Raw genomic sequence first — 26014 nt, 5'->3', positions numbered from 1 at the left:
ATTTTACATTTCTCTATTAAAGAATTGTCATAAAATTACAAAATTATGTAAGTTGTATAATAGAGCCCAGTGCTTCATTTTACCTGATGAAATAAAATATAACCATTTATCTATGCCATGTATCTTGGACACATTTTATTTCTATAGACATTATCATAGAACTTCCCATATGATGTTATTAAAATTTAATTGTGGATTCCTCCAGACCTATAGCAGGATAATACATTTCTAATAGTTAAAATGTAGTTTTATTTTACTGGACATATACTTTGTTTTTAGGAATCCAATCTATCAAAAGTCTAATCAATCCAGAAATAGTTTTAAAAGAAGAGGAATGAAAAATACTCATAGATTTGTCTTTATGACTGAAAGACTTCGAGAGAAAAGCAGGGGTTAAAAATTATCCTTTTACCACCCACAAACCCATAGATTTTGAGAGGAGGCTCTTTTAATACTTTTTTCTTACTGCAGTATTTGTTACTTAAGGAAGTCTGTAGGTGGATAAGATGTTATTATCCCTCCTACACACACCCTTTTTCGTATTTACAACATTAAATCTCCATATATATATAAGTACGAGAAGCTCCAGCCCCTTCCGTTCAACTTTCTGAAATTTTTGACATTTGGTCCACACAATACCATACATTATCATTTTATAGAACACATATGTAGTAAATTATAGTTTATCCTGATTTTTTTTCAGTTTTCAGTCTATCCAAAAAGGTTATTTGCTATAGATAGCAAATTTGCTGCCTTTCCAACTAAACATTTTTGTTTGAAAACAGAACTCCATAAACAGCAAATCTTAGGTTCAAAGCGAATAATCTAGTATTATTCTTTGTACTGATGGGTTTTCTTAAGCACTTAAAGAGAATGTAATCACTGAAATGGGAAAAGTCAAGATTTTTATGCAGCATTTGTTTCTTATTACTCTACAAATGACCTTTATGCATGAATACACATTTGTAGAACACTGTGAACATGGTTTACCTAAATAAAGTTAGCCCTCCAAATTGTTTCATTTGAATAAATAGATCGACAGTTAAATATTTTAAAGCTTCCTATAAAATCTATACTAACAAGTTAATATAAATTTTATGAAACCTTTATAACCCTTTTGTATTGTAGTAAAAAGGTTCCCTCAAATGCAGTAAATAACAGGCATGCTCTTAAGCAAATACGTTCAACTTAAATTATTTTTTAAATAATCAGATCTAATCTTCATTGCTAATGCAATATTCATTCATTTAAAAAATATAGACCAACCTAAAAAAGTAAAAATTGATATATTTTAAAGCAATTTTGGATTTGGAGGTTTAATGATATCCTTTATGATAGTCACACATATAAGAGTTTTGCAAATAAATTTGTTTACTTCAGTATTCAGATCAATGCACTCCAGTTGGGAATTATATTAACTTTTGCTAAAATAAATTAAAAGCATAACCACTAAGCATCAAAAGTGCTTACAAAGATGCCTTAATTATTAATTATGTACACATTATTGAGAATACATCCTATAGAGATCAGTTAGAACAATCACTAGTTAGAACAATTACTAGTTAACCAATCCCAGTGATTAAATTAACCAATTCAATAACTTCTGGTTAATTCAAAGGAAACATTCTAGCTCCTCTGATACCTTGGAGATAGGGCCTCTGTCAGAATACAAAGGCAAGTCCATCCTCTGTACAGCAGAGGTAGTGAGTCAAATATATTTCATGTACAATACAATGTACATGTGAATTGGAATTGAGCAGGTCATTCTAACCTAGGTTTTCAGGTTCAAGTTATTAAGCTTTTTTGCATCTTGTAATGTAGTAAAAAATTAAAGAAAATTAAATGCATTAGTATTTCAGAGCAAAGTAACAGAAAGAATAAAAAAAAAGTAATTCAGTTAAAACTGTTCAGTCTCTTATTTAAAAAACAGTTCATGCCACTAGAAGTAAATATTCATTACCACAATTTTCAGAACAGCAACTATTTTAAAAGCACATAATTCAGAAGTAAATGGGCTATATGCTTTTTTTCTAAAGCAATTATCTCTTAAGAAGTTGCTTTTCCCCCCCAAATTACTATAAAGCACCTGTAATTGAAAGGAAGAGTAAAAAGAACAAAAGGAGAGGAACATAAGGAAAAGAGTGTTTCCAACTAATGCATAAAGTTTAAGTTATAAACATCATATTCATGAGATTTAAATTATTTTCTAAACAAATTACCTTATTTGGGTGACAGGATAGCATAATGAGTGAAATATTTCAATATAAAATGCAACAACAAAGAGTGAGGTTGACTTTACTTTCACTTGTATGTGCTAATTACAATGAATGAAAGCTGGAAACTAAACATAAACAATGTCTTATTGTTAAAAAGTAAATAAAATTTTTAAAATGATGGATGATATGATAGGAGACTCAAACAGAAAAAAGTACAATATGATGTTTTAACAGAAAGAGCAATGAAGACATTCTGTGTCCTGTAATCTGTTTTGTTTTGCTTACAAAGACTCTAAAAAATTAACAGGACTTAAAAAAATTAACAAGATTTGTTTCATGAAAAGTGGAAGAGCTGAAGCTCAACACAATATCTGCAAAATTAGGTAGTCTACACATAAAACTAAATAGCTGGGAAATAGAATTTTTCATGGAAATTATTTCCTTATAAAAGCAATACTTTAAAAATTGATTAATTTCTTAACATTCTAACAGTGAAACACCTAGTCAAAGAACTATCTTCTTTCTTTTTTTATTTCTTTAAGATTTAATTTGCTCTTCTAAGTTCTTCTTTTCAAACTGTCAGAGAAACTTTCTTAGAAATACTATATTAATCAAGGGAGAGAAAAAAATTCAAAACTCAATTTCTTAGAAGTAGTGAAAGACTACCCTTACATCAAATGATTGTCCAATGTCATGTAATATTAAATACATTTTTTGCTCGCCTGTTACCAAATCTTGACTCTTGTTTAGTTTTAGTCTTCATGGGGAAAAAAAAGAAAAAAAAAAAAAAGTCCTTCAATATGCTGCTCTAATCGTGTTCTCTGGGTATTGCTTATTTGAACTACTTAAGCCTTTCGTTACATAAGGCTACTTGATAATTTTAATGTGTTGCCTGAACTAGATAAGGTATGCAGTAGAGAGCTGACTTTCCTGAACCCAAGGCCTTCTTTTCTTTATGTTATCAAACTCTGCAGTTAAAAACTAAAATTTAATTGGAAACATACATTTAATCATTTTATACTCCTTAAACAAAGCCATGAGGATATTTATGTTTTTAATCATTCTCTTCTTATTGTTCCTGTTGAAATTATATCTACTTAATTTTCTTCTTGGACATAAAGGTGGAATTTTGTTTGATTTCATTTGAGAAAGCATTTTGGGAAATTTACAATGAAGTTTCAATCTATAAATAAAATCTTGTGAGTTAAGTACATCGGATCAAATTTTTAAAGTTTCTGGCTCTCTTATCTTATATACTTCCTTAAACACACAATTAAATAATTAAAACATATATGTATCTTGTTTTAGTAAAAATCATATGTATTAAATTAATCAAAGAAGATACTATCCTATTTTCATTGTTCTAAGTTTTGTTTTTTACTTTCTTTTTATGAGCTCAATCTCCTTCAGTTTCAAATTATTAACTTGATAATTCAGACCCCGTTTACAAGATAGTTATGTATGTGTCAATATTAACACCTAGTAATTGATAGCAATATTATTTCTTTAAAAAACAATATTTAAATGATTTTCTCATGAGTTCTTTTCGAGCCTGCCAAATATGCTTGAAATCTTCTGTTAGGAAATTTTGACATGCATATCTATCTCAAAGGTAACTCAGACACAAACAAATAAATAAACAATGAAGAGAAGATGCAGACAGAATTCTTAAGTATAATTCATAACTATATCAAATAATTTGCATAGTATATACATTCACTTAATAAGGAGAATGATATCTTGTTTTCTCCTTTCCTAAAATGCAACTTGTAAATTCCTCTTCAATATTTAAAATGGCAAACATATAAGTAAATATCTACAAATATTATTCCCATGCAAGCCTTCAAATATATAAAAAGGCAACTCCTACCTCCATCTCCAGATCCGGATCCTGCATCTGGAGGAAAAAAGAAATATTTCGTTTTTGCTTGAAAAACATATTTAAAAATATTTATGACTTTTTTTTAGTTCATGTTTACTTTCTTCATTAAGACAATAATATAATTAAGAAAATTACTAATTAATCTGAAAATGTATATTCACATCAATTTACTTTAATTTAAAAGTTATCTATTACTTTCATACTTAAACTTTATGAAAGGATTATCTGGTTTTAAAATAATTCCTGAACTTGACTATGTAAAATCTCTCATACTTTTATTTTAATCAGGATAAATTTGGTGCCATTAACCAAAACAAAAAATTAAAAATGAGATGCTTGTAACAATCAGTGAAATTTAGAAATTAAACAGTCTAAGACATATAGCAAATAAACTATTCTTGCAAATTGCATGTACATAAAAAGAAAAATAGTTGAAAAATAAATATATTTTTATATAATTGTTACTATGTATTTCAAATACCACAATTGTGAATGAGTCTATCTGCCACCAAGAGCATCCTTTGTTTTTGAAATCAGTAGAAGAGTGAGATTAACTTTGCCTTTGTGCTTAAAATTGAATACACCCTAGGTGATGCTCACAATAAAAAACAATCTCTCTTCTACATTTTTCTTTCTCTATTCCTTCTCTCCCCTCCTTCCTACATAATTACAACTGGTCAGAGTTGTCTGTTCCTTATAGTTCCCAGAAACACCCAATTTTCTAGTTGGAGTCAACACCACTGAGTTGCCATCTGCTTCCACCTGTTACGTGTAGACAATATCTTCCTTTTGCCTCCCTACTTCTTTCCAATCTAAATGTAGTTGGTTATGCATTTTTTATATTAATACTGGGATATAAGACTAATTCTGGCATTCTCTGTCTGAGGTACATGCATCTCACATTAAAATCTCAACCAGAGTTTAAGAACTATATCAAATGCCACTTTTATGAATTTGTTTGATGTTTTAGTCCAATTGAAATAAAATTACTTCTACTTGTTTGCCACTATGACACTTTACTGAGAGGCACTATGTAGGAGAGTATGAAAATCCACAGTATGGAAGACTGGATGCCTCCTCAATAGCCTTCCTTGTCATGTTAGGCATTAGTCAGCCATGAAGGAGCAATAGTTTGTACTGCCAGCCTTGGCGGAAACTCATATTAACTAAATTCACAGGGTCTAACACTGTATAAAATTCAGAATGTCAAGTCTTTAACTGCTAATGTGACTAAGGCTTATGTCTCTGGGCCATTATATCCTTTCTTTAGAGACACTAGTTGGTAACAACAATTTACAATAAAAATCCTTCTTAGCACATGTAGAAAATAAGGATTTTAATCATGTGATCTATTTAATGATAACAGATCAAAAAAGGCTGATGCATTCATCTCCATAGTAGAACAGTCCTGTCAACTTAACTGACAATCACAAGTCACGGCGCCATCCCTTTTGGACAAGATAGTGTTTGAATGGCCAATGTTTATCGTCTCCTTTTTATATACCATCCCAACTAAAATTTTAACTGATTTTATTTTAATTAGTTTGAAAGCTTAATTCAGTATTATTCATAATAATCAGCAGCTAGTAACAGGTTATACTATTATAGCACTAAGACATTCTACCTGTGCTTTAGTTGAATGTGTATAGTTTCTTACCCTTTTCCCACCAAGACCGTAAACTTCTTTAAATCAAGGTCCATGTCTTGTTCAGCTTTCTATACTTGCATGTGTATAAGAGGAAATGCATAAAAGCTTAAGGATTCCAAGCTCCAAACATTAGCACATTACTCATTGGAGGACATGAGGAATGTTATTCAACCTTCCTAAGCTTATTCGCCCTCTGCCCCACAGCTGACAGACACCCTAGGTGATCCTGAATTAGCAGATCCTGTCCTTAGTGCTCTCTGGTGTTTGCCTCCATCATTCTTGGTTTCTGGAGTCAGAGGTTTCTTTTCTCTTTTTTTCTTCTCTCTCCTCCTCTCCTCCTCTCCTCCTCTCCTCTTCTCCTCCTCCCCTCCCCTCCCCTCCCCTCCCCTCCCCTCCTCTCCTCTCCTCTCCTCTCCTCTCCTCTCCTCTCCTCTCCTCTCCTCTTCTCTTTTTTTTTCTTTCCCCTCCCCTCCCCTCCCCTCCCCGCCCCTCCCCTGCCCTCCCCTCTTCTTTCCATTTGTCCTAAAGTCTTATTTGTCACATTCTGTTCCTTAGGCATGGCAGATTGATTTTTCATAATTTGTTTGCTTCTTGCCTTTCGTTTTAGTCCCCCTCCTCACTGCGAGCAGCATGCCGATCCTCCTCTTTGCCTCCTGGGGAAGGTGGCCCAGCACCTCTCTCTCGCTGCTGCCACTTTCACTCACAAGTGGAGCAACAAGGATCCCTGCTCTGGTAAATAAGAAGTAAGCGGAGCACCAGTCCAGCTAGCCTCGCAGCCACCCTTCCAGAAAGGACGTTCACATTGTGAGGCAACGAATCCCGTAGGAGAAAAAACTACTGAAGAACTAAAACAGAACCCAGAAAGCCTGCATTACTGTCCAGGAGGTGTGGTACTTTTCTCTTCTGCTAATTCTTAGAAATTGTGGGAGTCACCAGTACAACGTAGAACATTATCAACTACTAATAATTGATAGGCTTAAGATAATCTTTTAAACAATGTGAGACTTTCTCTTTGCTCATTTACCACCCTACTCCAGCCAACATACACATAACTCTTAACATAATTCCCTAGGATAGAAGTACCTATTATCTAAGAGGTACTTTTCAATAAAATATACTTTTTTCCTGGCACTATTCCATAATTGCATCTTTGAAGGAAGTTTATATTTTATATCAATATTACTTTTTTCCTGAACATGCTTATATCATCCATTCCTCAGACATTATGACTTTCCAAAAAGATGCATATTTATCATTAAAGACAACTACAATGGGACAGAAAAGTTTCTTTAATATATGTGATTTCAATGTCTCAAGGCTAACTTGAAAACTCAGCTTCATTTTAAAGCATTGCTTTGTCAAGTTAGGTTCTGTTCTTTTTTTCCTCCTGCCTGTAATGCTGTTCAGCTCTTAAAACCACTGTACACAAAGGAAAACCTGCAATGCTAAAGAGCATATAAAGTTTCTCTTCCTCCTCACTTTCTGTATAGAATTTTTTGCACACTATAACTAAAAAGCTTTGTGAAATCCCAAGATGATGTGTCAGAAAGGATAGGTGTCATCAGAAGTAATGTCTACCACCAATACAGTCTTCAAAATAATCTACTAAATGGTAAGAAGAGCATTTTGTAGAGTTGCTAAGGTTAGTCACATCTTGACTTCCAAACCCAAATCTGAAAGCTACCCTCCAGCAGACGATGCTATTGTTCAAAACAAACAAGCAAATGTATTCATGTATAGATAGGTTTCTGTATATTTGACACCCGGGTGCTCAATCTAGATTTCTAATTATATTAGTCAACTGTCTGCACTTCATTAAATAACATATGTATTAAAATCTACCAGCACCCTTATGGTAGATTTTCTCTTCCAGAAGTGATTTGAAATGAAAAAAAAGGCATAGAGTAAGAATAATGCATGTTTTGTACAAAGGAATAAGAGGCTTGCCTGGCCAATATATAGTCTGAATTATTATCTAAAGGTAAGAATAAAAGAAAAACATGGGTTTGGGATTCAGAATGCATTCAGAAGGCTTCAGGGAGTCTTCACACATACCTGTGGCACATGATCCTTCAGACACCACAAGTATCTCGCTTTGCTGTTTGCAGGCAGCCTGCCGCAGGTAGCACTCATTCTGGTAGCTCTCCCCATTGGAGCCACACACAGGCACGTAGTCATTGTTGCACTGGGGAACACACAGATGTAAGCCTATGGTTAGTACTGGGGTCTGCATGCCTCTGACTTTTTGAACAGAAATAATCATTTATAGTAGAAAGCACTTGTCTTCCTTTTCAGTGATCCTCATTGTATCCAGTAAGTCTTTGACCTTGCAAGGGAATCATTCAAAAACATACAAAAGCAATGTCAAGTCAGCCAGCCAGTCATTTGATTCAGATTGGAGAAAAAAAAAACCACCTTCTAAATTGATCAGGCAATTCCAACAAAGTGATCAAACAAGCAATACTAAAAAAAGATAGCAGCAAGTATATCAATATTGTTTAATACTGTTTTTATGATATATGGTTCATTTGGCCTGATGGGAAAAATAAACCATGCTACAATATTAAAAGCTATTAAAAAATAGGTAATGTCTATCTATATTTGGAGAGCAAAAGTATATAGCTGAAATGCCAGGAAATTCAATTACTCTTTAGCATGTTTTTTTCTCTGTTGAATTTTAATCTTTATAAATTTCTAAATAATTGGATAAGGCATTTGGATTACCACTTAATTTTTCTTATATCATTACATATGAGATATTGATGTAGATACAGTGGAGAAATGAAATACAGGAAAAAATTCAGCAACTACTGAACTATATGTAAATTTATTGACTATTCAACAATATGACTATTAATATATATTTCATAAAGAGAAAATTTCAGTTTAAAAAGTCTTATTATTAAAAAGTACACATTTTATAATGGAAATTAGGCAATCTACAGGGTATACTCATCACAATATAATCACAGTCTAAGGCATTAGAGATACTTGGCTCTGTCCTGTACCTGCTAATTATGCCAAAGATGTGATTATCTTGTGATTACTACTACAGATGTGCTTCATTGTTCAATTATAACAGATATAATGATGAAGATGATTATTTATAAATACCTCACATATGCCAAAAACTGAGTAAAGTAAATCATACATACACATGTATATGAAAACACTTTGCTGTCTTCTACTTCTTGTTAAAATATTTGGATTTTTTAATGTGTCATAATGCATAATACTTTGCAATAAACCAATAATCTAGTGAGATGGCTAGGAGAGTTTTAATATATATAATAATAAATCTAAAATTCTATCATTAGTTAAATTCAACTCAAGGATTTATGCAACAAAAGAGGAAATTCTCAGTAAGGTTACAATCTGATGATAAAAACCTGAGATTTGTCTTTTGCTCTATTTCCTTATAATATTTGTACTTTCTCCTTCCCAATCAATCATCAAACTCTTGCTCTTTGCATTTATGTGATATTGGGTTAATCATCCTAACAATTTAAAATGGTATAAACCAATGTTCTTGGAAATGAAAGGCATTTTATGAGCCTTACTTTATATCAGTTAATGAAAAACTTAAATATAATTTTTTACTAACAGTGATAAACTTTTCTTCCAATAGTAAATCCAAATTCTATGACACTAATATTATGATCACCATAATTGCTAACAATGGTGATTTAGATATTAAATCATATCTATTTGTAAATTAAATATCATTAAAAATGATTTAAATATTTAAAACATAGTATATTTTAGAAATCTTCTTTAGTTCAACAATTCCTAATCTAGACATTCTGGAAGCCCTCTCAACAATAATTCCTTTCCACAGTTATACTATTGGCTCCCAGACTCAGTCTGTCTACATGATTATATTTTAAAAACTGTGTTAATTGAAACTTTTTGCTAATGAGAATCTTTAATTCAATAGCCAATTCACTTCTGATCAGGTGATACATGTGTAAGGGCAGCCTTCCATATCCTTTCCAAATATATATCTGAAAATTGGCCAACCATAGTACTGAACATCATCATTACTTAAGAAAAAAGGCAATAGCAAAACGTCAGTGAAGAGTTGAATTTTCCAATGATCAGTGCTGAGGAAACACCAAATAAACAGGGATGGTGTTCATGGCAGAACCATGGCCAGGTGGATGGATAGGTGCTTGACAAATGTGGTGTGTTCAGGACCAGGGGCAGGAGAATATAGGAAGGATTTATGAGGACTCACTAACACTACAATGGTATGTAAGCACTTGGAGGGGAGACCATGAAGAAGTAAACAGCTGGGAACATATTATAGTCAGTAGACTTGCTGACCCTTTCAGTAGACAGAAGAGAGTCATAATCAGTGAGGATGACTGGACTAGTTAGCTTCTTAGGTCCTAGCATTCTTGTCACTGGTTACCTTTTAATCTCTATCTCCAACCCTGGTTACAACGCTTTGCGTGTTGATTATTTAGGTCCACAGTTTCTTCTCTCTGATCCCTTGAATTTCCCTATTTATCCTTCTCATCTACTTCTGCAGATTATTTAGATGTAGTGAATGGACTGGGAGTGAGTTGTGGGAGGTATTTATAATCTCTGTCAAGTGCTAGCACACAATCCTGAAATATCGAATAAACTGATAAAGTGTTCATATGCCATTTCTGAGGGATGCAGTAAGCCAAATGTGAACACTGTTAAAAACAGAGCTACCAAGTTCCATACACAAGCCAAGAGGGAGATTCGTATGGAGCTGAAAAGAGCTTAGCTGTAGATTATCAGCAAGATGTTTTTGGCCCTTTAGTACCATGCCTTACATTCATTAATATGAATGACACAAGGAGAAAGCACACTCTAAATCATTAAGTCTCAGATTGGCCAGTACACCATTTGATATACAGATAGAAATGTAGGATACATGAGGTTGGACCCCATTTCTAGAACTCATATCATCACTTAAGAAATAGTTGTATTACTTTTTTAAAAATATGTTTTTATTGATTTTAGAAAGAGAGGAAGGGAGAGGAAGAAAGAGAGAAACATCAATGAGAAAGAAACATCGATCTGGTCCTAGGTTCTCCCATTTCTCTCACTGCCTTGGTGTAGGACTTTGTGTATTATCACTCAGTGATGAAATATGTAACAAGTTTATACCTCAGTTTCCCCATTTGAAATGGTTAACTGGGGCACTTAGGAGGATTTACAAAGTCATGTTTTTTAAAAATACTTTGCAATATTCATTTATAAAAAGAAATAAAAATGATTTGCCTTTCATGATATGTATTTTAACTAACAGAGTCACTGCCATTTAACATGGACATTGAAACATGCATGTCCAAAATTAAAAAAATAAAGGAAGACCGGATAACCCTAGCATAAGATTAAGCTAACTACTACATTAAAATATGCCAGGTTGTTTGAAATCATTTTTAGTAGTAATCATAATACTGCTCAGTTTCAGATGAAGGGACATATTCAGATGTTAAGTGACTTACTAAAGGCTACAGAGTTGGCTGGTAAGAGAAGAAACAAGACTCGGGCCCAGATGGTTGGGCCCATAAATGAATGTGTTGTGCAAACTTCCTCTCAGGGAAAAAGTGATTCTATTTCTCATAAGATGTTTTAAAATCTTAAGTTTATTTTCCAAATATGCATTTTTCAGTAGATTAATTTTGTTCCAAAATGTCCACATTGGTTAAGAAAGCAGCTACATGCCACACTGGTAGATTCAATGACTTGACACTCTAGAATATATGGAATTAATTTTGCTACAAATGAAAAAACATTTATGTGAGAAGTTTTTTATGTGAATGATTACTTGTTTGGTTAATAAGGATTTCATTTAGCTGAGATTTCAGCATCTAGAAACTGCATAACTTCTATTTTCTATATTGTCTGCACCTTCCATAGAGTCTGGCATGTAGAAGGTTCTCCACAGATGTTAACTGAATTCTGCTATATTTCTGGTTGCCAAAGGCTTGGGAATAATGACTTAGGATATGTTATATTTCTCTTCCAAAAGAAAAAAAGATTAAAAATATGCATTATGTTCCAATCCTTTGATTATTTCATAGGTATCTTTTACTTCTCTGTGACTATGTTTCTGTATATGGAAACATTTTTATGATTTTAAAAGAGTAGGCAGGCCTGTAACTATGGTGAAAGTGACTCTCTGACTTCCCAGGCTAGGTCATTAAAGGCTGCAGCTTCTACCTGGCTCTTTCTCTCTCTCTGGATGCTTGCCCTTGAAACCCAGACACTGTGCTGTGAGGAAGCCCAAACTAGCCCATACAGAAAGATTCACATGGAAAAGAACCAAAGTTCCCAGCCCACAGACAGATATAAGAATGAGAACCTTGAGATGAGTATAGAACCAAACCTTGGAGTTCCCCCCTCACCTGAGCTAATGTCAAGGGGAGCAGATATGAGTTGTTTCCATTAAGCCATGTCTAATTACAGAGTCATGAGCAAAATAATGTTCATTGTTTTTTGCCACTGAGCTCTGAAAAATTTGTTATGCAGCCCTAGTAAGTGGAATAATTGCAGATCTAAAGCATGGCTTATTAAAAAAAATATTTAATATTTGAATAAATAATACCCAAACACATAAGGCTTCATCATATTTTAAAATTATAAGGCGATAATTGATCAGTGCTATATATGAATAACTACATGTCCTCCCTCTCCCTCCCTCCCTCCCTCCCTCCCTCCCTCCCTCCCTCCCTCCCTCCCTCCCTTTCATCCATCTGCCCATCCATCCATCCACCCACCCATCCATCCATCCATCCTTCTATCCACTGTCTCTAAATTTTCATCCCCATAAATGAGTCACCAGATTGACTGGCATACAGATAGAAACATAAGATACATGAGGTTGAACACCATTTCTGGAACTCATACCATCACCTAAGAATTTGTTGTACTTCTTTTTAAAAAAAATATGTTTTTATTGACTTAATAGAGAAAGGAAGGGAGAGGGAGAGAGAGAGAGAAGCATCAATGAGAAAGAAACATTGATTGGCTGCTTCCTGAACAACCCCTAGTGGGGATCCAGCCCACAACCCCAGCATGTGCCCTGACCAGGAACCAAACCCGGAAACTCTTGATGCATAGGACAATGCTCGACCAACTGAGTCACGCAGGCCAGGGAGATTATACTACTTTTGATATTAAGAGTTCTCCACAATAAATTTGTACTTTTGTAGTTTTGCTACTGATATTTTTATTTCCATGTATAATGTCCTGGAAATATATATAGATTTGGTGTCAAAGGACCTCAGTTCTTGCTTTAGGATCATCACTCCATAATGGTAAGTTATTTGTATTTATGGGCCTTAACTTCCTCATCTTTAAAAAGAGAAAATAATTATCTCACCCAGTTGTGAGAAATAAGTCAGATACAGTAGTCTCTCCTTATCCATGATTTCAGTTACTAGCAGTTAACACCAGTTCAAAAATATTAAATTGAAAATTCCTGAAATAAACAATTTTTTACTTTAAAATTGGGTGCCTGTCTGCATAGCATGATGAAATCTCACGCCAACCTGCTCCATCACCAAAGGGATGTGAATCACCCCTTTGTCCAGTGTCTCCCTGCCCATTAGTCACTTAGTAGCTATTTTGGTTATTATATCAACTGTCCTCTGGGTATCACAGTGTTTGTGTTCAAATAACCCTTATTTTATTTAATAATGGCCTCCAAGTGCAAGAGTAGTGACGTTGGCAATTTGGATATGCCAAAGAGAAGCCATAAAGTGCTTACAGTACAACAAGGTATGTTGTGTGAGAGAGAGAACACATTAACATAACTTTTATTACAGTATATGTTTTAATATTTCTATTTTATTTTTAGCTATTGTCTTAATCTCTTACTGTGCCTAATTTATAAATTAAAATGTCATATATATATATATGAAAAGGCATAGTATATATAGGATTCAGCACTATCCCTGCTTTCAGTCCCATGAGGATATAAAGGACTACTTAATATGTTTGAAGGGTAGAATACATTTATTTTAAATTCAAAAGAGGACGTTAAGTGCTGGCAAGGGTGTGGAGAAAAGGGAACCCTAGTATACTGCTGGTGGGAATGCAAACTGGTGCAGCTACTATGGAAAGCTGAATGGAGCTTCCTCAAAAAATTCAAAATGGAACTGCCATTTGACCCAGTGATCCCACTTCAAAGGAATATATCCTAAGGAACCTAAAACACCAATCAAAAAGAACTTATGCACCCCTATGTTCATAGCAGTGCAATTTACAATAGCTAAGATCTGGAAACAGCCCAAGTGCCCATCAGTAGACAAGTGGATACAAAAGCTGTGGGACATTTACACCATGGATACTATCAGCTCTAAAAAAGATGGATCTCTTACCCTTTGGGACAGCATGGAGGGACCTGGAGAGTATTATGCTAAGTGAAATAAGCCAGGCAGAGAAAGACAAGTACCACATGATCTCACTTATATGTAGAATATAATGAACAAAATAAACTGATGAACAAAATGGGTCCAGAGACATAGAAGCATGGAACAGACTGGGGATCTCAGAGGGAAGGTGGGAAGGAGGAAGTGGGTGGGAGAAATAAATCAAAGAATCTTTATGTTTATATGCATAACCCTTGGACACAGACACTGGTATGGGGAAGGCCTGGGGGTGGGGTGGATGCGAGGTGGAGGGGATCAGTGGGGGGGGGGACATCTGTACTATTTTCAACAATAAAGATACATTTTTTTAAAAACATTATGCTAAGTGAAAAAAGCTAAGCACAAAAGGCCATATATATGTGATTACATTTATATGAAATATCCAGAATAAATTCATAGAAGCTGAAATCAGATTAGTGGTTTCCAGGGTCAGGAGAGAAGAATGAATGAGGAGTGACTGCTTAATGGGTACAGGATTTCCTTTTGGAGTGATGAAAATACTATGAAACTAGACAATGGTGACAGTTGCACAATATTGTGAATGTACTGAATGCCACTGAATTGTTAACTTGAAAATGGTTAAAATGGTAAATTTTATGTTATGCATATTTTATCACAATAAAATAATTCCTGGTTATATAAATGGGGAGTTTAATGGGTACAGAGTTTTAGTTTTTGGAAAATAAAAATGTTCTAGAGATAGATGGCGGTTAGAGTTGCTAACAATATGAATGCACTTAATACTATTGAACTGTACACTTAGAAATGGTTGATAGTAAATTGTATGTTATGTATATTCTACCAAAATAAAATATTGAGAAAAATGGGAAAGGCAGAAACACTAAAACAAAGGGAAAAATGTGCATGTTATCATCGCAGTACACACTGATATGAAAATACAAGTCATAGAGGCAGGTATAGCTGATTCATACAGAATACCATCATGGAGGAATGGCAACTGAGGCAGAGGTGAAGGAAAGTGGAAATGAGCAGTAGTTATTTCAGAAGTAGAACTTTTGATCATCAAAGACCGGGTAATATTTTGAAGAGTCATGAAGCTAAGGCTTTTGTGCTTAGCTTCTTTCACTTAGCATAATGGTTTTTTTTAAATTTATCTTTATTGCTGAGAGTCTAGAATTAAAATTTTAAAGGTTGATTGGGTATTAACTGGAAGACAACAATGGTGTTCATTCTTTATTATATAAAACCTATTCTATACAGTGGAGAAATGGAAATCATAGGAAGGCATTTTTGATAGTGTCAGACTTGTGAAGATAAATGTTGATACAAGGGGGAGGAGGTATACCATGAGATAGTGACCAGAGACTAAGGAGTAAGCTTCTCATTAATCAAAAACAGAAATAAGGCCCTGGCCAGGTTGGTTAGAGCATCGTCTCGATATGCCAAGGTTGTGGGTTTGAACCCTGGTCAAGGCACTTGTAAAAATCAACCAATATATACATAAATAAGTAGAAAAACAAATCTCTGTGTGTGTGTTTCTCTCTCCCATCCTCTCTCTCTAAAATCAATAAACTTAAAAAATAGAAATAATAAAAATGAGAACATATCAGAACTCAAAATTATCTGAACTTAGAAAATAAAAAATAAAAACTGGAAAAAGGAAGATTAAGAAGTACAAATTTTCAGTTATAAAATATCACAGGGATGTAATTTATGGCATAAAGAATATAGCTAATAACAGCATAATAACTATGTATGGTCATAGATGATTACTACACTTATTGTGGTGATCACTTCATAAGGTATATAAATAGTGAATCACCTGAAACTAATATTGTATGTCAATTATAATAAAAAATAAATTAAAAAAAAACCAAAAAAATAATAAACATAAAAATAAGTTAGAAAGAAGGGAATGCTCGCTATGAGTCTCTGTTTTGCTTGTTAGCTCATTTTGTTCATTACATTCTGCACATGAATTAAATCATATGGCATTTGTCTTTCTTCTGACTGGCTTCTTTCAGAGAGCAGGCTGACAGCTGTGGGGTGGGGGGAGTGAGTGGAGGGTTGGAGGTATTGAGCAAAAAAGAAAAAAAGAGAAAAAACTCATGGCCACTGACAACAATGTGGTGATTGTGGGGGTGAAGGGGACAGGAGATGGGGGAGGTGGAGGAGGGTATGGGGGGATAAATTGTGATGGACTGGACAGAGACTTGACTTGAGGTGGTGAACACACAGTACAGTATACAGATGATGTGTAATAGAATTGTGCACCTGAAACCTCTATAGTTTTGTTAACCAGTGTCACCCCAATAAATTCAATAAAAAATAAAAATAAATAAAAAGTTAAAAAACCCCACATAAATGAGGTGAAGGCAAGTATATGATCACTTTAGTGTTCCACTCATAATCTAAATTGGAAAACATTATAAATTATAAACACATGCACCCATTTTTCTTTGAAATTTATCACTCAGCCAAAAAGATCATATTGCGTATCTTACTTGAATGAGAGAATGATGACCTCGTGTTGTTCAGAATAGTACATAGGAAAATAGATTTTCAGGACATCGTTCTTTTCATCAGATACCAGGGAATTAAAAACAAACAAACAAACAAAACCAACCTCAAATTCATTGAAAAGTATTGGAAAGGACTGACTCAAGATACTCTTAGCCTAAAATAGCCTATCTATTATTCTTTGTAAAACTTGTACATTTTCTTTGATCTTCAACTGAATTCAGCCATTCTAAATTCTTGGTATGTGCAGAGTCTAACTATTCCACTAGGGAAATGTTCATTTTCTCCTGACACACTGACAACTACTGTAAAGCACAAACTAACAGCAGTAGTAATTTAGTAATAAACTTAAAATACTATAGGCATTAGGAAAAAAATTGCATTTTAGTTTCTTATTCAAACTTGCAGTCACCCCCACCCCCATTACACTCAACAACTATTTAAATTAATGACAAATTTAACTGGCTGACCAATGCATAAAAAACACATATATCTTTCTTGATAAAAGTTTTACCAAAACCCTTTGTGGAACCTGAAAACTGAACACCATTCCTTTAATAATAAAATTGTACATTTTGTTTTAGTAGCATGAATCCACTTAGAATTTTGTGAACTTTTTTGCCCCTTTTCAAGAAATCTTTGTAGAATTATGGTTCTCCATTTGAGGAATGATCATCTTGATCCATTTGACATTGTTTAGGAGCTCACGTCTTATGTCTACCCTTGGTTATGAAAATAAGATAAATTTATAGGAATCACACATTGAAAGTGAAGAAATCCACAAAATTCTGTGGGCCTTTAATTAATGATTCATCCAACTACATTTTCCCTTTAGTTAACATTTGCGGAAAGTATGAACTGAGGGTTCTTATGCTCGCTCTCTCATGCAGTTCATTGAAAGAACATAATTACACTGTTCAGTGTGGCTGGAGACCTTACAGGTTGGTGTCACATGCACATCAAATATGCAGGAATATGTTTCCGCACTATAGAACAGTCTAAAAGGGTACAGCATGGTCACAGCAGGACTCACCCACCAGGAGGCGGTGTGCTTGGTAAGTATCAGGATTATTGCTTTTTTTTAAAGAAGAGAATAACGTCCAGGAAGCTTTTAGCTTACAGAAGTCAAACTATATTTAATTGTGAATTCTCTTCTCTCTCTCACATGAAGGTTGAATTCAATCTAAAATATTTAAATTTCATCAATAATCCAAATACTACATACTGTAACAAATATTTAGACCTGAATTTGAGTTTAATGTTTTTATTTCTTCTATATCCTTCTAAATTGTTTCTTAGTTTTGCTTATAATCTTGGAGAAGTTTTCCCTGATCCCACATATACAGTATTGTTTATGCACATGCTTCCTGGTTGAACCTTGTGTTAGAATTCATGGGAACTTAAAATAATTCAGTAACAGTCAAAGGTGAACGTTAAGACATTAGTATGACATCTATGATATTTGAAGGTATATGTGATTATGTAAACATTTTGAGAGAAATGAAGATTTATAATTTACATGGTAGGAAGCATTAGTTAGATAATGACTATGACAATGAGATTAACAATTATACCTTTAATAGTTACTAATAATCTAGTTTTGATGACAACAGTGCTACAATCTCTCTCTCTCTTTATTTTCACTTTTTTTTTTTACATGAAGCAAAGGACATCTTTCTAATGTTTATGAAATCACTTATGGCTATTTGTACTCTTTTGGATTTCTGGGAGATTCATTTATAATTGAATATGGAACCTGTGAAGTGTTGACATGTATTAACAGATTGCACAATTTCCAAAACCAGCACAGTAGTTTTAAAGTCACATTAAGAAACAGTTCATTTAAGAACTTAACCAGATTGCCAGGATAATAAAACCCAAAGACCATTAAAAGAGAGACAACATGATCAAAAGATGATAGCCCCAATCAAAAGAAACAATAAGTGAAATAAGCCAGTCAGAGAAAGACAAGGACCATATGATTTCACTCATATGTGGAAAGTAATGAACAAACTGATCTACTAAGCAAAACAGAGACAGACACAGATAGAGGGCAGGCAGACAGCTCTGGTGGGGACGGGGGATACTGGGGGGGGGGAGGATTGAGAAAAAAAAGAGAGAGAGAGAGAGAACTCACAGACATGAACAACAGTGCGGTGATTTGGGGGGAGGGGTGGGGAGGGGTGGAAGAGGGTATAAAGGGGATGAATGGTGATGGAAAAAATAAAAAAATTTTTAGAAAGGAACAAACGTACAATACTTCTTATCCACTAGCTATTGACTATTATCCCCAGTAGCTGACTTATACAGTGCATGCTAGAAAAGACAGAGACATGCTTTTCCTGTGGCACACTAAAGGAACAACCTGAAACATTCTACTTCTATGACATTTATAACTGTGGCATATGCATGTCTCCAAAAAGCTATGCCTTCTTGACATCAGTTGGCTCTCTCACCAGTACTTTTGCCTGATGCCAGCTTTCCTTTTAGCTTGCATAGCTAGAAATTGCCAAGCGATGGGTTGTAAAGGGAGATCCTTGCTTTGCAGTCTCATTAATGAATTAGAAGATGCAAATATCAGACTTCTTACCTTGAACTGACAGACGCAAGTCACAGTGTCTCCAATTCTTAAACATTCCCCATCAAATTTACAGGTGTTGGTGTCACAGAGGAAGAGATCATTTTCTCTGTCATCATAACCTCAAATTTAAAGAGAACACTCCAGTCATTTAAAAATGTTATAGACTTTAACAAAAACAGTGGTATCTCGAAGCTGCTAAAGAACTACCCTAAATTGTAATCCCGACAACCACAGCTGTATTGCAAGGTCGTTCTACTGATAACCTAAAAAAACCTAGTTAAGTAATCAATATTTGTTTCTTTTTTCATATCTCCTTTCTAGCCAATTCTCTTTTAATATCCTTTTTTGGTAGTGCTCTTTTATTTCAGCTTGGGTTAATACTGGCGGTGCTGAATGGATGTTTAACACTTGCTTCCTAGATTCCTTATTGTTTTCTCATTAAGTGGACTATAGTTTATGACCCCCACATTCCACATTTTAATAAAGAACCGGTCGTGGTCTCTGAATGCCATTTTACCATTTCTCTGTCTTTAATCATTCTTCTGCTTTATGGTCTGAAAAAAACCCTTATTTGGAATTTCTCCAGACACAGAGGAAACAAAGCCCCAATAATAAAGATAAACAGGCACAGTGTTTTCTGTGATGGTCTGTCTGGCTCAGATGAAGACTGATCACCTATGAGTTAGCAGGGGTGGGTGGTGGGGGTGCCAGGTTCTTGACAATCCGCCTGGGAAAACAGCCCATTCTCTTTGGCTTCTGCAGATCCCTTTAAGATATCTGGCTAATAATGAATTTCTTCATCGCCAACCTCAATTTCTAAAACAATACTATAGTCAGGGATGAAGCCAACCGGTCAGGTTGGACGACAAAGCTACCGACATTTCAAGCAATTGATTCTGCAGGTTGTTTAACATCCCTATGATAAAGTAGGAAAAGTGACTAGGCACTCGATTAAGTTGAAATTAGTCTTTCCGAAAAATCATATGTACACGTGAACCACGAGTAAGTTAAAGAAAACATGCTGAGTTTTATAAAAATGCCAAATTTAGAAACTGTTAAAACATAACAAAGACAGTCTATTGACCCAAATCTAATAGGGTTACGAATCTTAACTTACATGTAAAAAGCACAAACTACAAGGATGCGTAATGATTTTCCCGGCGGAATTTACATCACTGACAACCCAGGGCTGCGCATTCCTTCACCGGTAAGTTACAGCTGGTCATGATGTCTTCTCCAAAGTTACATACACTTCAGCTCACACGCATCCTGGGGAAGCCACTTCATTTACAGCCGGGTTTAAGTACAGAAGGATCGCGTTCACAGATGAAAATCCCGTACACACGCGCTAAACCTAGACAGCCACACCTGGGGGCGATGCCCCGGCGCGCCGGCGGAGTTTCCAACGCCAGGGCAGCCCCGCCAGCAGCGCGAAGGGCCGCGGCCGGAGCGCGGGGCCGGCTCCGAGCGCAGGACCTCCGGCCGCGGCCCCGCGCTCTCGGACCCGGCCCGGCCCGGCCCAGCCGGCCCAGCGCCCGCGCAGGCCGCGAGGGCACCGGCGGAGGAGCGGCGGACCGCTCCGGGGCGCTCGGCTCGGACACGCGGGAGCGGGCCGGGGCCTCGGCCGCCCCCCGCCTGGGGCGCCGGGAACGGCGCTCGCCTCCACTCCCCCGCCGCCCGCAGCTCGCGCGTCCGCCGGCTGCCGCGACAGCGCCCCTCGCAGCAAGGATGGGGAGGGAGGGAGGCAGGGAGCGAGGGGAGCCACCGCATCTTCGGAACCCAGCTTCTCCGGCACGGCGCGCCCCGGCCGCGAACGCCAGACCCGCGCGCCGGCCGCGCCTCTGCCGGGAATCGGCGCCTCCCGCCAGTCGCCGTCTGATTCATTGCTCTCTCGCTGATTCTTTCTCATAAAGTTATTTCTAGCACGTCCTAGACTTTCTTCTTTAATGACATTACAGATTCTGGGTTCAGTGTCTCCCCAAGGCTGGGTGCGCTCTTCAGGGAGTCCACAAAACCATCCGCGGAAGGGGGTCGGAGCCGCCCCGCCCCGCCGCGCCGCGAGGGCGCGAGGGTGGCCGCACCTGCACTTTCCGCCCCCCCCCCCCGGCGGCCCGAGCGCTTCCCCGCGCTCCGGGCGGGGCCGGTCCTCCCGGGGGCCTGGGCCGGGGCGGGCCCGAGGCTCGGGGTTCGAGACTCACCGGAGCAGTTCCAGCCGGTGGGCGTCTGGCAGTCGCTCAGGGAGGTAGGGAACGCCGCGAGCTTCACCGGGCGGGCGGCGAGGAGCAGCAGGACCGGCAGCAGCAGCAGCCAGCAAAAGCCCTCGCAAAGTGTCCAGCTGCCGCACTGCCGCGGGGACTCCCCCGGCACCATGACTAGTTCGCGCAACTCGGCGGCAGCCAGCGGCTCGGGGAGGACGCGCTGCCGCGGGGGCCCGGCGGCGGGCTACTGCGCCTCCCGCGCGCGGCTGCAGCGGGCGCGGCGGCGGCACCCGACGGCGGAGCGGCGGCCAGACGCGCGCATGGTCCCGGGAGTTTCAGCAACATCCAGGGGCCCGGCTCGGCTCCGGCGGCGAGGGGGTCGCCCGCTGAGGAGCCACGCCGGCGGGGCGGGAGGCCGCTGCCTGCGGCGGGCTCCGAGAAGCCCGGGGCGGGGGCCGAGGCAGCACCGGGCACGGAGCGGGGGCCGGCCGGCGCGAGTCAGAGCGCCCCGCAGCCCCGCCGCCGCTCGCGCTCTGCCGCCCGCATCCCTCTGGCGTTGGGAAGCAGCAGGTCCTCAGCCCGCCCCGGGTCACGTGGGCAGAGGCAGCCGGGCGCTGATTGGCGGAGCGGGATGCGGGTCCCGGGAGGGCGGGGTCGGCGCGGAGGTGCCGGGCGGCGGCGGCGGAGGCCACCGACGGGCTCGCTCGCCCGGCCGGCCCGCGCGGGCTGGGCGGGGGGCGCGGGAGGAGCCGCGGGCGCCGGGGGGGCGCGCCCCGCGCCTTCGTAGTGCGCCGCCTGTCCTTTCACTCTCCGCGCCCCCGGGCGCTGGGCCCGCGTGGCGCCCCGCTTTCCTGCGCGCCCGCGGCTGCGAGCGCCTGCCCGGCTGGGGCGCCTCTGAGCCGAGCGGGGGGCGGAGGCGGCGGAGGCCCGGCGGGCGCGGAGGGGCCGGGCCCGGCCCGCGGGAGCGCGCCGCCCGCCTGTGACCGGATCCGGGCTGGGATGTGCCGCGGGCCCCGGGGGCGATTCCCAGGGGCAGAGGGGAGCCAGCGGGGGTGGAAGGCGGCGGTGCGGGAACGGCTCGGGCCGGCCGGGGAGCTGCGGCAGTTTCCACGGGAACCTGGGACCCGCAGGCCGCTCCCCACGCTGCGCACCCGGCCTTCCAGGCGCTCGCTCCCCCTCGCCCCCTCCTCCGCCCTCCCGGCCCCTGCGGCCCCGACCCAGCGGGGAGCGGGGGTTCGAGCCTCTCCCGGCCAGCGCTTATCCCGGCCCGGAGCCCAGCGTGCGGCTGCCCGGGAGGTGCGGGCGAACGTGTGCGGAAGGTCAGGTTCGGTCGGGACGCGCTGTCAGGGAGGAAGGGCAGGCTCCCCGGCGCCTGCGGCGGGCGGGCTGCCGCGCGCATCCTTCCGGGGAGCGGCGTGCGGGACCCGCGGCGCGGGGAGTGGCCTGCGCGCCTCCCGCGGGCCTGGGCCGCGGCGCCCGTGACCCGGCTGGGCCAGAGGCTTCCCTTGGCGGGAGTGTCTCGTCTGCGCCCGTCCTCCCGCTCCAGCCGGCGCTGGGCGGGCGGCACAGAGGGACCCGCCTTCCCCCTGCTGCATGCCCCTTGCGGCTAAGACACTTCAGACTAATGGCATTTTAGTCCCTGGTAGCGGGACCCACGGCTTCCTGGGACACCGATGGAGAGGAGCATCTCTCCCTCCTGATCCGGGGCGTTACTGCCGTGACCGTGTTCTGGATGAGTTTTCTTTCCTATGTGATTATCCAGTGTTTAATGTGTCATCGTCCAGTGATTCAGGATTTTTTTTTTCTGCTCTCCCCGCACCCTCCCTCTGGATCCTTCCTTCCTTCCTTCCTTCCTTCCTTCCTTCCTTCCTTCCTTCCTTCCTTCCTTCCTTCCTTCCTTCCTTCCCTCCCTCCCTCCCTCCCTCCCTCCCTCCCTCCCCCCCTCCCTCCCTCCCTCCCTCCCTCCCCCCCATCTCTTCTTTTCCTTTTTCTAATCTAGCCTTCCTCGCTCTCCGTGGTGTCCCCTGAATTTGGAAGAGCATTGTTTGATGCCGTCTCACCGGCAATGTGTCCATCGCCAATCACTTAAGAGAGGCACCGGTGCACTTTGGAAACGGGAACTAGCTGGAAACACACACACGCACACTCTCACATGCGCGCACACACGCGCGCACACACACACACATGCGCGCGCACACACACATGCACGCGCGCACACAGACACACACACGCACACGCACACGCGCTGGACCCTAGCTATCCTTTTAAGCACTTTAATCTCCAATCTCCTGCCACTTCCCGGCTTTTTAACTTCTCCTTTGAGAGAGGTGCTGGTGCAGCGCCTCGGTGCCTCAGAGAACCCTCTTTCCGCCGTGCGGGGCCCACTCGTTTAGGCTGCGGCTCCCGCGCCCGGAGGTGCCCCCCCCCCGCAGAGGTTCCCGAGCCCCCGGCCCGGCCCCCGGGTCGGCGGCCTCGCGCTCCTCCCGGGGAGCTCTCCATTAACGCGGATCAATTCGACCAGACGGTGGAGGCATCGAGGAAACAGGCTTCCAGGCAGCGCGCTGGATTCTTTAAGGAAACGGGGTGCCCATTAGACGGAGCTGACAGCGATATTGGGGTGGGGTGGGGGGTGGATTCCCAGGTTTTCGCTGCCCGCTTTCAGCAGAGACAGGAAAACACAAGTACACGTTTCACCAGATGGAGATTTAACAGCCCCCGGGCGGCGCGCGGGTCCCCAGGGCCGGGGGCGCGGCCGCTGCTCGGGCGGTGGGCCTAGCCCCGCGTGGCGCGCAGCAGAGCCGTGGGGCTCCTGCAGGAATGATGACGACGGAGCGGGACCTGCGGGGCTGCAGCGCTCGGCCGTCAAGGGGAGTCTCGCAGAGCCTCTGAGCAGAGTGACGCTGTTACTGAATTCTCTGCTAAGTAAATTTTTGGCATGCTTTCTAGTAATACGTACTCTTCCTAAGACATTTTGCCCAAAGTTACTTAAACCTCCAAAGGAGTTAATTACCGGCTGTGACTGGTTAACAAATGCAGTCGCTTCCACCGAGGTTCTGTAAATTATTGAGCAGCTGGAAGCAAAGCCTTTCCAGGAGGAACGCTGTGGTCGCGCTCGGCTTGCCCTGCGCGCGGTGTTGCAGTGCCACCAAGGAGCAAAGTCGGAAACGCAGGCACCGCCGAGCGGCAGGAGAGCATCGCTCACTGAACCACCGAGGACCACCGGGCACGCAACAGAAACATATACACAATATTTAGCTCATCGTTAGCACAGAGGAAGTAGACGGGCATTACATTTTATAGCAACAAAGATCAGATGGGTGACTGGATTAGTGCTTCAACTTCTCCCCTAACGGGGTCTAATCTTATGACTTATTAGAATTGAATTCAAAACTAGGGCTACTAATTCTACTTTGCATTGGGTGTTATACGAGTACTAGAAATACAACACAATCCTATCATGAATTTGAAGAATTTCTTTTTTTTTAATTGTACACAATATTTGTTTTTACTGTTTCTGAGTTATAACAGTTAATTTATGGCATACACGCCCTAGAATTGACTCAGAGGATGCAAAATCAAGTTGTAATAATTTTTGAGTAGATATTTTTTCCAGAAAACTTAAAAAATATATTTTTTGCACATGGAAAGGGATTTATTAGGAAGTGGAGCAGAAAATAGTGACTTAGGTCTTAGGCCTCTTATCCTCTGAGAAAGGAAACTATAACTGAGGACGTATCTGCTCTGTCTGTGCAGCCTTTTTGTCTCACCTTTTTATGGATCACCAGTAAGACCCAAACTCCCAAGCCCACTAAATCCCAACAATGAGCAACGAGATTCAGTGTTCCCTACTTGGAACTAATATGAGTTACTTGAGGGGCTTTTTTTTTCTTTTTTTAAAGATAGACAAATTCTAGGCCTCCCTAGCAGGAATTCTAATTCAGAAGTCTGGGGTTGGAGCATGGAATCTATATTTTAATTTCGTTTTGAGAACTAAGATATACCTATATGACAAGTTAAAGGATATCTGGGTTCTTGCTCAGTTTTCACAGGACTTTTGGCAGAGAGGTTTTTAAGGCAGGGTAAAGACTTATACTCAGGGTGCAGATGAGCTGCACTGTAAGAGTTGAGTTTTTGTATGCATATGTTCACTGATATGAATTAAGCTTCTAATATGTCTGACTTACTAACTTTGTGACTGTAGAAGGTTTCCTCATTTGGAAAATGTGGATAATAATAATACACACCTCCTAGGGTTCCTGTGAAGGTTAAGGGAAATATAATGTATGATTTAATTGTGATGGCCTTGGGGAAAATACTATGAATGAATGAATGAATGAATGAATGAATGAATGAATGAATGAATATACAAATATGTGTATGTGTGGTTAGCTATATTTATGTATACATATATTTAAATATAGTCAAAAGTAAAGATACCAAGTTATTTGTCTATAATATTAAAGTACACAATATGTTGATTATTGATAATTAAGTATAGCATCATTTTTATATCTAACCCAATATCATAACATTTTATCCCTTAATTTTTAGCCTATCTCATGTAGATAGATATTCCTACATCTGATGGGTA

The 26014-nt window shown here is 40.0% G+C and overlaps 1 protein-coding gene across 1 annotated transcript in view; it reads right to left on the bottom strand.

The window, feature by feature from the left end:
- The window catches only part of TMEFF2 (transmembrane protein with EGF like and two follistatin like domains 2), a 217300-nt gene extending 195342 nt beyond the window's left edge, over window positions 1-21958 (bottom strand). Inside the window, exons 1-4 of the mRNA XM_081141829.1 lie at window positions 21424-21958; window positions 19235-19344; window positions 7802-7931; window positions 4087-4113 (exon numbers count right to left, since the gene is read on the bottom strand). Coding sequence (XP_080997955.1) covers window positions 4087-4113; window positions 7802-7931; window positions 19235-19344; window positions 21424-21595 — 439 coding nt within the window. The 5' untranslated portion in view covers window positions 21596-21958. The remainder of the gene's footprint in view (window positions 1-4086; window positions 4114-7801; window positions 7932-19234; window positions 19345-21423) is intronic.
- Between the last annotated feature and the right edge of the window lie 4056 nt (window positions 21959-26014).

Source organism: Miniopterus schreibersii, assembly GCF_964146895.1.
Source record: "Miniopterus schreibersii genome assembly, chromosome: 7".
Classification (NCBI taxonomy): domain Eukaryota; kingdom Metazoa; phylum Chordata; class Mammalia; order Chiroptera; family Miniopteridae; genus Miniopterus; species Miniopterus schreibersii.
Note: the sequence above shows the minus strand (reverse complement) of the source record. Positions and strands in the feature narration are given on the sequence as shown.